The sequence below is a fragment of the Sarcophilus harrisii genome, chromosome 5, assembly GCF_902635505.1.
Source record: "Sarcophilus harrisii chromosome 5, mSarHar1.11, whole genome shotgun sequence".
In the NCBI taxonomy this organism is placed as follows: Eukaryota; Metazoa; Chordata; class Mammalia; order Dasyuromorphia; family Dasyuridae; genus Sarcophilus; species Sarcophilus harrisii.
The window spans coordinates 275213089-275225797 of NC_045430.1; the positions used below are offsets into that span (position 1 = coordinate 275213089).

A 12709-nucleotide genomic window follows, 5' to 3' on the forward strand; every position below is an offset into this window, starting at 1 on the left:
TCTTTTTTCCCCCAAAAAGCTCATTTACCAATCTCTGTATATCCACAATATTCTCCTTAGACTGCCGCTTCCTTTTATCAGAACTGTTCTATTTTTGTCACCATAATTTCATTCCCAAGAGTTTCAGATTCCTCCATAGCATTTCCGTCTGTAGGATCCCACTGGCCTCTGAAGCCTTGGCTACATATGACTCTCTCTCCCTGCTCTGGTCTTTCTCTATAAGAAAGTCCAAAATGGAATGTTCAGTTTCCCTCAGGGTTCCTAGCCCTCTATCCAGGGCTTAGAGCTTCTTCTGATGAGGATGTCCTCTCTGTTTCTGCCACTCACGAGTTTCTCCATCCAATTTCTTCACAGACACCTATCTTAATTGCAAAGAGATTTCACGTTGCCCTCTAGTCTGCTCTTTTAGTGGAATAAAGTTTACTCTTATAGAGGAATCTGCCAGTAATGGGCCCCCCATCCTGCCAGGTTTCACAGACACTACTGACAGGGTCAGATCGGCCTCCTGGCCATCCTTCGCATTTGGGTATTTGTCTCTCTCTGCTTTGGTCTCAATAAAGAGCTGGATGTGCATGAGCAAGGCTAGCGTCATCGTACTCCTAGCCTGTGGGGCTTGAAAGGAGAAGGTAAGTGAGGAAGCAAAGGGACGGACAGGAGGGCAGGAACAGAAGATTGTTGACTCATTCTTCTTGACACCCCGGCTGCAGTCAGTGGGAAACAGTTGATTCCCTTGTTGGCAGCCTTGGAATGGGAGAGATTATTTGGGCAAAATATTTCTCTTGATTCTCTTAAAATGATAGTAGGGAATGAAAAAAGTAACTCAGTGACAGAAGTTTCAAGGTAGAAAGGACTCCTGGGTCAATCTAGTACAAACTGTTCATTGGATTAGATGAGAAAACAGGTTCAGAGAGGAAGTAACTAGCTCCAAATCACAGTGTTAAGTTCTAGAGTTCGGATTCGAACCAACGTCTTCTTATGATTTCAAATCTGCCTCCTTTCACTACATTAGGTGCCTTTCAGTAGAAGGGATTTTAAAACTATCTGCACAAAAAAAAAAATCAATCATTGATACTGTACTTAAAGCTGATGAATATGATGGCACCGTTTCCTGACCTTTATTCTTTATGATAAACATCTCATAATCAAAGTTTAAGATACATTGGTCAAGAGTACAATCACCCAAATACCTAAAAAACTTAATAAAAGGTCCACATTCCACTGCTAATGAAACTCATTTAATCTGACAAACTAAAGGATGCTTTTTGTTCCAAATGAGCCAACTTCAGGGAAACTGCAGTGGTACAACTCGAGAGCCAAGAAATGCTATCCCAATGTCTTTTGGAGCCTAGAAGCCTCTGGAGAGATGACCAAGTATCTAACCTTGTTGTTCTGTACACGGTATCTCGTTGGCACTCACACCAGAAGCACACAACTACCTGATGATATCTATTTAAGGAAAACCCAGAGACAACCTCAAGTATTCACAATATATATATTTGTTGGCTGAACTGATAAGTCACTCCAAAAAAAAAGTATTTTAAGGAAAAGAATAACAAAAATAATCTCTTGGATGCCAACCACAGGGAAAGCTCTCCTGCTTTGAATGTTACAGAGGCCAAAGAATTCTTCAGATCACAATTTGTGTGAAATGAATGACTTAGTTACGTGTGATTTATCACTTCACCTATCAGGCTACAAGTTCTTAGAGAGTGCAGAGTGTTCCATTCTTTGTATTTATAACCCTAATACCTAGGACAGCTCTGACATCATGGAGATGGTTAATAAATGCTTGTTAGGTGACTAACATATCACAGACTTTCATATTCTGAAGCCACCAATGAATCAGGATTTTGCCCATTTCCTTAGATGGCAAATCCAAAGTACTATAGAACATGAGGGTGAAACCTCTATTGAAGAGTACTTTGGATGTTAGGCAATGGTTTGCATGTGTGAACCACTTATTATCTGGCTTATTTATTTGTATTAAAAATTATAGGACTGTACAGATCTCTCAGGAAGAAGGGAGAAAATGATCTCATATAAAAAAGAGTGCAAAGAAAAGCTTTTAGAGAGTAGAGGAAAACTGGAGGAGAGTGGCGGGCAACTCTTGAACTTGACTTTCATTAGAATTTGGACCATAGGGAAAGAATATACATACATACACACACACACACACACACACACACATACATCCCCTCACTTGGGTAGAGAAATATATCTTGCCCAACAGGAAAATAGGACAGGGAAGGGGATCAGAGAAAGCAGGGGAAAGGAGTAATAAAAAGGAAGGCAGATTAAGGGAGGCAGTTGAAAGAAGCAAAGGACTTGTGGGGAGGGACAGGATAAAAAGAGAGAAGGATAAACAGAAGAAAATAGGATGAAGGGAAATACACAGTAATCCTAATTGTGAATATGTCTAGGATGAATTGAGTCATAAGACTGAATGGATTAGGCACCAGAACCCAACAAGATGTTGTTTATAAGAGACAAGCTTGAAATAGAAAGACAGACACAGTGTTAAAATAAGTGGTTGGAGTAGAATCTATTAGGCTTCAGCTGAAGTAAAATAACAACAACAAAACAGAAAACAAAAAAAGTGTGGTAATTAGAAGCAAAAGAAAAATAGATCTAAGTAAAAGAGATAATGGGAAACTACATTTTGCTAAAACTTACCATGGACAGTGAAGTAATATTTAAAAAATTTAAACAAGTTTCTCTGATAAAGGTCTCAGTTCTCAAATATATAGGGAACTGAATCAACTTAATAAAACTAAGAGCCATTCTCCAATTGATAAATGGTCAAGGGATATAAACAGGCAATTTTCAAAAAAAAAAATCAAAACTTTTTATAATCAAATGAAAAAATACTCTAAATCACTACTGATTAGAGAAAGGCAAATTAAAACAACTCTGATATACAATTTCATACCTGTCATATTTTTTAAGATGAAAGAAAAGGAAAATGATAATTGCTGGAGGGGATTTAAAAAAGCAGGGATGCTAATGCATTGTTGTTGGAGGAACTGGTCCAACCAGTCTGGAGAACAATTTGGAACAAGGTCCAATGGGCCATAAAACCATGCATAGCTTTTGATCCAGCAATACCACTATTCAGTCTGTATCCAAAGAAAAAGGAATATGACCCATATGTACAAAAATATTTATAGCAGCTTTTTTTTTTTTGATAGTGGAAAAGAATCAGAAAATGAAGAAATAACTATCAATTCAGGAATGGAATATATCAAGCTCCGGTATATGATGAGGATGGAATACTATTGTGCTATAAGAAGTGATGAGCAGGATGCTTTCAGAAAAAAACCTGGAAGACCTATATGAACTGATGCAGAGTAAAGTGAGCAGAATCAGGAAATCACTGTACACAGTAACAGCAATATTATAATGATGATCAACTGTGAAAGACTTTGCTACTCTGAATAATATAATAATATGAGGTAATTCTGGATGCATGATGAAAAATACTATCCACACCCAGAGAAAGAACTGATGACCTCTAAGTGCAAACTGAAGTATAATTTTTTTACTTTCAAAGAAAAAAGAAATAGATCTCTCCTTGAAGTCAGGTTCACTGAAATATGAGATATCATCTGGTTTTTAAAATGAGCCCTTTTAATATCCCTACTATTTGTAGACTAATCAGAGAAATAGGAAGAGGCCCAGAATTTTACCCCAAAGTATTGCAATCATACATTGGAAACTGCTTTCACCACATGATCTTGCCATATATGGACCGGAGACAAGTTCTCTTTAAGGTCCTTGAAAGGAACCAGAGCCAGAGAGGGGACACAGAGCCACTGTCATTAACGGCATCATTGGGTGGCACTTTTAGCACTACTTCTGCATCCTAATACACTTGGCTGAGTCCAGAATTAAGCCTGTATTCTTGCCATCCATGGGGCTCTTTCCTTCAATACACGGTAAAAGCGGGCTGTAGGAGTCATTACTACAATCACACTGACTCCTTCCTCTGGGCTGGTGACCAGTGCTGATTATCCCCTAGCTTTTTCTCTGCTCCTGCTCCCAAGAGGTGGTACTAGAGAACCCCATGATACTGGAGCAATGAAGGGCTCCTTTACACACCCTCAGGAGCAGCTAGATGGCACAGTTGATAGAACACTGGGCCTGGAGTCAGGAAGATTCATCCTCATGAGTTCAAATCTGGCCTCGGACATTTACTAGCTATGAAACCTGTTTGCCTCGATTTTCTCACGTGTAAAAGGAACTGGAGAAGGAAATGGCAAACCACGTCAGCATCTGTGCCAAGAAAACCCCCAAAGGGAGCCATGAAGAATGGGACACGATTGCAAGGGACTAAACAACAAAAAATCTTCAGTCTCTAATCCCAGCTGAGTGTTAGGCCAATTGTCAACAGTCAGCTTTGTGAACTTTCCCCACTGTCCTCAAATTCTTCAATTCCCTCCTCCCCCCTTTTCCTCAGTCTTTGCAAAATAGTCTCTGTCCCACTGTAGTAGGGCATAAGATAGAGTGGGGGGTTAAAAACTCACAGAGAGGCTATCTCAACCCATTTCTGCATCTCCAGTGATCTACAAGTCCAATCTTAGAAGAGAGGTCATCTTTTACCATTTTTACTCTTATGTGCTCAATTCCACTCCTTCCTGACTCTCAATTGTCCTCTCTTTTTTTGAACCTTTGCTCTCTCCTCTCAACTGGCTCTTTCCCTTCTGCCTATTAAAATGCTAAAGACTCTTTTATCCTAAAAAGCCACCTTCTACTAGGTCAACTCTCTTTTCATCAACAGAGGAGCAGGCACCTGCCAATGCCACACTCCCTTTTCCCACATTTCCTTCTGAATCCTCTGCATACCGGTAACACCTATGACCTCCAAATCAGCCCATCCAATGGGCTTTCCTCATTCCCCTTGGTTTTCGGTAGCATCTGAAATTGTTGCCCATATCCTAATGCTTGATAATGCTTCCCTTGATTTCTATGGTACTTGATCACCCTGGTTCTCCTTCCATTATGCTGCATCTTTATCTTCTGCTTTGGTTTCTCACCTCACCGCTTCAACACAGATACCCCCTAAGTCCATTAATTAGCCTTGCTTCTCTTTCTGCCCAGCCCCCTTTGACTGCCTCATCTCCAGCTCCAACTACCACCGCCATGAGAGTGATCCCAAATCCTGCTTCTCTGTCTAGCTCCAGAGCCTTGGCTGTTGTCTCTCAAGTCTCTTATTCATCCTTACATCGAGCACCTTTAAGAGCTATCCCCTTCTTTCCACTCACACTTCTATTAGCCTGGTTTAAACTCTCACTGCCAGTGTTCTCCCTTTTTAGTGTCTTCCTCTTTTAATCCATTCTACACACTTTTTACCAGAGAGATTTGCCTAAAACAAAACGTTCCCTTGTAGAAAGACCTACAGTGGCCATCCCTGTTAAAGAAGCAAATCTAGTTTCCTTTGTCTGAGGGCAAGGCCCTTTAAAGCTTTCTGGCCTTGGGCTTACTAACCCTCTTCACATACCTCACGTCCCAGCTCAACTGGACCATTTTCTGCCCTATCCTTTCTCAGTCTCCATATCTTTGTCACACTGTCCCCTCCGAATGGGATAGCCTTCCCTGACAGCCGCCCTGCTGATCTAAACTTTACCCATCCTTCAAAGCCCATCTCGAATTCTAGCTCTCTCAATGACATGCTCCTTGCTCCCACTAGAACAATCTTTCCTTCCTCTGACCCCACCGAGCACTGCCCATTAGACTCTAGGTTCCTAGAGGGAAGGCATTGGGTCGACCTTCACAAAATACTTGCTTAATAAACAGAAAAGAACAAGTTGCTTTTATAGCTTAGCTTATAGATGGATATAAAGGCAACTTACTTACTTATCACCATTTTAAGGCACTCGGGATTGTCCTGAATTAGTGGTTCGGCTTGTACTGTTTTACTTAAGAAATTCTTTGATATGAGAGGAAATCTGACTTTTGCAAGAATGTCAACCATAAATGATTGCCGATTGGGTTCATCATATTTCAGCCACCTGACTGCAGCATCGTATACCTAAAGCCAAAAAAGAACAATGATAAGGCACAAAGTTCTGCTCGGGCAACACTATTTCCCAGCTGCCTTTACTGCCCCTTCTCCCTCAACATGCATGGGAGGCTCTGGAGTTGGAGAAAGCCTCCAAGCATGTATGTGCTATTTCCATATTTTAGACAATTTTACATACACTTGTGAGATGCTGGTTTACTAGAGCTGATCACTAAAAGTAAATCTGTCTTTTGTTATCAAACCATGAGATCATTCTGGTACATCCACTAGAGAACACCAGCCCCTCCTGCTCTTCTCCGGCAGGGCCCACCTTGGAAATTGTTTTTAAGTGAATAGATTTTAGCTCATCGGGATGCCACCAATAACACTTAATCTCTCTGGAGTTCAGCCTTCTCATCTGTAAGATGGGGACAATAATCCCAAGTCTCTTTCTTCTATGAATACTATTGGGAGCAAATGGAAATGCGCATAAAGCACTTTGTAAATCTTCAAGTGTGAAATAAATGGCAGCTACTAGGATGATCATAACAATTTTTACATTTATCTACACACCCCATCTTCAGGGAGGTTGTCTCTAAAGATCCCTTTAAGTGTAGGAAATAAAATCACATGGTGATCTCCAAACCAAAGGTCACTTACTGTGACTTGATAAATCATATACATTATAAATAATGCGCACTACCTTAAACAAGATCCAAGTAGCAAAAATTCTACCTAATGAAAAACTTCAATTTGAAGGTTCCAATTCATATTATACACACATTTTTAATCTTGAGGGCAACTGCTTTAACTGGACCATTTCAAATATCTGCATCACAACAAGATTAATGTGGACGCAGCCTTTTCTTGATGTAATTCTATTACATAAAGCCAGGGCACTTGTAGAGAGTGCATATTGGACACTTTAACAGAGAGAGAAAGAAAGAAAGAGAGAGAGAGAGAGAGAGAGAGAGAGAGAGAGAGAGAGAGAGAGAGACAGAGAGTCAGAGACAGACAGAAACAGAGAGAGTGAGAGAGAGAGAGACACACACACACAAAGAGAGAATGTGTGTGTGAGGGGGCGATGACCATCATCAGCTGGTAAAAATCAAGGGCTGATGATGACAATTAGTTTGTTCTTGGTATAAAGCACAGAACACTGCAAAATGGAAAGCCGCCCCTCCCAGGGCATCTCCCATATCCCAATGTGTGCGCCTGGGTCCCAAGGAAAAGGAGGCAGGGGAAGCCTTGGAACAAACTTGCTGCCAACTGGAAAATCAGAGAATGGAGCTTCCTGCTGGGGACTCACAGCACCAGCTTGGTGTGGGCGCATTCTAGCCTGGGCACTCACCAGCCCCCGGGGCCTTAGAAAGGTCACTCTCCTCTGGGCCTCATTTTCTCCAAGTACAAAAGAGAACTGATGCTATTTAAGATTTACACCCAGCAACCCTCGGTGAAAATGTAAAGTTTCAAGGTATAATTTTCGTACATGTATAATTCTTCAAGGTTGGCAAATTGCTGTATATATGCTTTCTAATTTGATCTTTACAAGAACCCAAAGAGGAAGTGCCATTATTATCCCCATTTTATAGAAAAATAAATTGCATCAATGTTGAAAAATTATCCGTTAAAAAAAAAGAAAGAAAATTATTCATGCATGTTTTGAAAATAAAAAGCTTTAATTAAAAAAAAAAAAAAAGAAAGAAAAAGAAATTGCAGATGGGAAGGGTTAGGTAACTTATCCAGCATCTCACATCTTATTAACTGTTGAGCTTGAGCCCACGTTTTACTGATTTCACATTCATTGCTTTACCCAACACGCCACCAAACTTCTCCAGGAAAAAGAGCTTTATTTGCAGGTTTAGACCAAGTGGCCTCTCATCAGGCCTTCTAGTCAACCTCAGGTCTTTAAAACTCATTTCTTCCCCCATTTCTCATATCGTGGAATATCTTCCACTTATGATCATTTCCACAGAGAACCAATCTTTCCCATTCTTTTTCCACATGCTCATCCTATTCACATTCTGAGATTTACTAAAGCCTTGCTGGGGAATTAGTGGATGAGGCACGACAACTGAGCACAGGGCCCTCTCTCCTCCCTCCATATGATGTCAGTCTCACCTGATCCTCTGCTCTCACTGTCAGGGTGTCCTGGTTCAGGAGGTGGGTTACTCGTTTGACATCAAGTTGCAGGAACTCATCCGTTTTGTAAACTTCAGTGAAATGCTGATGAATGAAGTCATCGGCTGTGGCCTTCAGTTCAGGGCAGTCAAGGCACTCAGCTAGAACACTTATACCTACACGTAGCAGGAAAATGAAAAAGATAAAGAAAAAGCAACCAAGGAAATACATTCAGAAATACTGAAAGCACAGAACTATAGCAACTGTGGCTTAAGGAAAATTAAGCCAGTGTAAATCAATTTCAGAGATTCCATTTTTAAAAATATAACATTAGCTGTGTGACTTTGGGCAAATCACTTAACCCCAATCGCCTGAGCAAAAAAACAAACAACAAAAGGAGGTCAAGCTTCTTTCAAATTGTTTTAAGCTCATGTTAAAAACAAACAGATAAAACTTGGATTCAATAAAGTGAACACAGATAGTAGATTCTATATCTATAGATATAGATAGTACAGACAGCAGATCCTAAGTTAAATTCTAGCATTGACACATATCTAGAAGAGATGATTCCCATTAGTTAACTTTATTATTAATATCTTTAAGAAAAGATTGGATAAAAGAGAAAATAACTTGATTGTCAAGATTGCTTTCAAATCAAAAAGCACATCAACAAGAGCAATAATGTGCCAGATCCTGTCCTCAGAACTTAGCACAGCAAGAAAAGGCAAAAAAGAGCTACCAGCCTCAAGAAGTTTACATTCTCTCTGGGAAAACTTTAGTTGAGATGAAATGGATTTAATGTATCTGAGTCATCTCTGTTACCCATGCTACTTAGTGATAACTGAGAATGGATTAAATAGAAAACTGGCTTTTTATGCCATTTAAGTTCATAAGATGCACTTCTCTGTCCAGTTTACACACAATGTGATGGCCTTCTACCCCTCTGCCAGTATTTGAGGAGTAAAGTACAAGAGCGTGGGGGCAATGGCATGCTAAAAACCATACTATTGATGGGAGAAAATATTGGAGAAAGCAAGATGTAAATATATAAGGTAAAATAAAAGGGAACAAATAAAAGTACTTTTCTTTTGGTGAAAAGGGGGCTCCTGGTTATATAATGAAGGTCCTGTTTGCATAAAAGTAGACCATCCTTTGAAGCACTCAAAGGACTGATGGTACCATCAATAGGAGAGACAGCCCTGTACCAGAATATCATTCACATGCACACATTCACACACATTTACATAACATATACATCCACACAGCTACACACTCACATGTACATTTCCAGTCACACATACTACTCCCAGTCACTATCTAGACCAGAAGAAATAGAAATTTAAACTATGTATGTAGGCTTACATGTCATTTCTGGCCCTCTGAACAAAATACTCAAAAAATATTCTCTTATTCTCTCTGAAAATTTCAAAATAAAATAATAATGCTAGCAAAAGTCTCCCCAGTGGCAAATTCCTAGGAAGAGAAACTGTTCCTTCAAGAATGATAAAAGGGGCTTTGGCCAGTTACAAGACTAAAAATATCAACTAAAACCCTTAGGACATGGAGAAAAAAGAGCTGCTGCAACAAATATTTACTTTATGTGTCTGCTCTGGAAAATGTCCCTACCCTTTGACTCAAAGATTCCAATAATAGGCTTACATTACAAGGAGGCCATTAAGAAGAAGGTCCTCATATATACCAAAATACTGAGAGCACCATTTTTGTTTTTTTGGTTTTTTTGGTAATGGCAGATGACTGAAAACAAAGCAGATGCCCATTGATTGAAAAATAGCTAAATATATAGATACGTGAATGTCACAGAATATGACTGGACTGTAAGAAATATAAGAAAGAAGCATGGAAGGAGCTAGATGAACTGATGCAGGATGAAATAAGGAGAATCGAGAAAACAATTGAAACAATCACTACAATAATGCAAATGGAAAGTGCAACCACACACTCCACACAAACACAATTCAAAAGTACAAGATTAAAAAGAACAAGCCTGGTTGAAAAAAGAGATATGAGATGCTCTCTGACAGGGGTGGAGGTCCACAAATGTGGCACATCACATCTATTTTCAGACTTATGCAATGTATTGATCAGTTATGGTCTTTTCTTTTTGTCTTTAAAATATTATTTGTTATAAGATATAGTTCTGGGAGGGGAAAGGAGAGAGATCCCAGGAGAAAATGAGTGATATTAAAAAAAAAAACAATAAAAATTTATATTCTTAAAAAACAAAGTACCTACTTTGGGGAAGATATTGCCAAGAATGTTAAGTAAGAGTGACACACCTCAAATCAAGAATGTGAAATGATAAGCTCAGAAATCTGAAGCTGGAAGGAAGGAAACAAACATTTCTTGAGAACTTCTTATGTGTCTAGCAATATATTAAACTTGGAAAGGAACTTACAGCCTATTTATTTCAATCTCCTTATTTTACAAATGAGAAAATGGAGTCCAGAAGTACCCAAAGTTCCCCAAGGAGTAGCAGGGACAAGATTTGAACTTCCTGCCCTTGGAGTTGTGTTCTTTCTGTGCTAGTAGACTGCCTCCAAATATTTCCAGGAGAAAATTAGCCTGGATTCTATTGTCTTGTGGATGAAGACAAATCCAGTGTTATTAAAAACCCTTACAAGGAGCTCCAAGATCTTCTTGACCTGACAGCCACTCCCGGGAATCCCTGATGCTCTCTTCTGGGGCTCATTCAGGGTCTACATTTGTAAATGAGGGAAGTGGCCCATCAGAGCTTTAGGATCCTAGGACTCTTCAAATCAGATTCTGTAGATGCTCACTCTACAGTAAGACTAAAGGTCTGGCCATTAGGGCCAGCAAACCATCACCACTCACTCAGGCGAAGAGAAAGAATGTTCTTTACAAAGTTCTCAAGTAAACATTTCAAACAGGAAAAATAGCAACCACTTTTCTTTTCTTTTCTTTTCTTTTCTTTTCTTTTCTTTTCTTTTCTTTTCTTTTCTTTTCTTTTCTTTTCTTTTCTTTTCTTTTCTTTTCTTTTCTTTTCTTTTCTTTTCTTTTCTTTTTTTCTTTCTTTCTTTCTTTCTTTCTTTCTTTCTTTCTCTCTCTCTCTCTCTCTCTCTCTCTCTCTCTCTCTTTCTTTCTTTCTTTCTTTTTTTGTTGCCAAAGATTTTTTTGATCCTTATGAAATCCAGGAATCTCTCTCCCTACTCTCTGGCTTGGCTCCTGGATGTGTTGGTAACACAGATAATTAATATTCAGGTTTGTCTGGGATCCTACTTTAGTCAGAGGTCTCCAGTCTCTCAGTCTGGCTGTCTCCCCTCTACCTTTCAGGGTTTGAGCAATGCTGGCCATTTCAATGAGCAAAGACATGTGGTTGATAAGCAGAAGAAAGAGGGAGATCATGTTAGGTGCATGAAGTCTTACTAGGTTTGGGAGTGCATTAAAAAAAGTAATCTCTTTAAATGAATTAAGCTCATAAAATCATTCAGAAAAACCAACCTGACTTTGTGATTCCTCAGTTTAACATTTTAAATCCTCCACAAGTTGGCTTCTTGCTCAGTCTTATTTTATAAATTTCATAAGTTTTATGTTCTCATTAATCTGGCTTCCTTTCAAGCCCAGTTCAAGCACTGCATTTTCGACAAGACGAGTACTCTGTTATAGCTCTTAGCATTTTCTCTCCCTTGAAATTACTCCACATTACAGTAACACTGTATCTTTAAGAGGCAACAGAATCTTGGAGAAATAGTCTGTTAAATTCTTTTTTTTTGGGGCAATTTTTTACTCTGTTGAGTTACCCATCATGACTGGAATGAGAGGGAGTGAGGTACAGAGATAAACTCTTTCCTGAAAGAACTTGCTTAACTCTGTCTTGGAAGGAAAATAAAGAGAATAACTTGGGGAAAGACTTTAATTAATACTGTGAGATAACGACATGGTGGGATTGTGTTTCCAGAATTGAGCAACGATGGCTAAAGCTGGTTGTGATTTTTCTCACAGATGACACTTGGTAAATACTCACTGGGATCTTGTTTGTTAAGCTGCTAATAAAAATTGTACAGCCAGCGGATTACTTTAGAAGATAGGAGTAGGAGTAGAGATCATCAACATATGAAGACGGTAGATACCGAACCCTAATGTACATGGGTATTGGGTATTGTTAACGGAGATTATGATATTTTTTCTTTTCCGTAAGTATTTTCCTCTGTATCAATCATCTATATATTATTTATTTAGTTAGTTGTGCTCTTCTTGCATCCCCTCAGGGAAAGATAAGCTCTTCAAGAATACAGATGGTTTTATTTCTGTCTTTGTGTCTCTAGAATCTTGTACACAGTAGGTACTTAATAAATGTTTGCTACATTGAATCCCAGAATGTTAAAAATGAAAAGAAGTTTCCTAGAACTTTCAGATGAAGAGGCTGGGGCTAGGAGAAGGTGACACCTCAAGTTACACAACTAATTACCCAGAGGTGTTACCAGAACACAGAAGTTCTCACCCTTCAGACTGTGCAAAGAGCAATGATCACAGTGCTAGCTGGACTTCAGGCCCCCTGGGTGGTAGTGAGGATACAAAGACATAACAAGGGCTAGTGGAATGGGAGCTGAG

General features: G+C 39.3%; 1 protein-coding gene across 2 annotated transcripts in view; it reads right to left on the reverse strand.

The window, feature by feature from the left end:
* Positions 1-12709, reverse strand: part of KLHL7 (kelch like family member 7) — a 55202-nt gene that overhangs the window by 23215 nt on the left and 19278 nt on the right. For both annotated transcript variants that reach the window (XM_031940622.1, XM_031940623.1), the window contains exons 5-6: positions 8120-8295; positions 5854-6028 (exon numbers count right to left, since the gene is read on the reverse strand). In XM_031940622.1, the coding sequence (XP_031796482.1) occupies positions 5854-6028; positions 8120-8295 (351 nt within the window). The remainder of the gene's footprint in view (positions 1-5853; positions 6029-8119; positions 8296-12709) is intronic.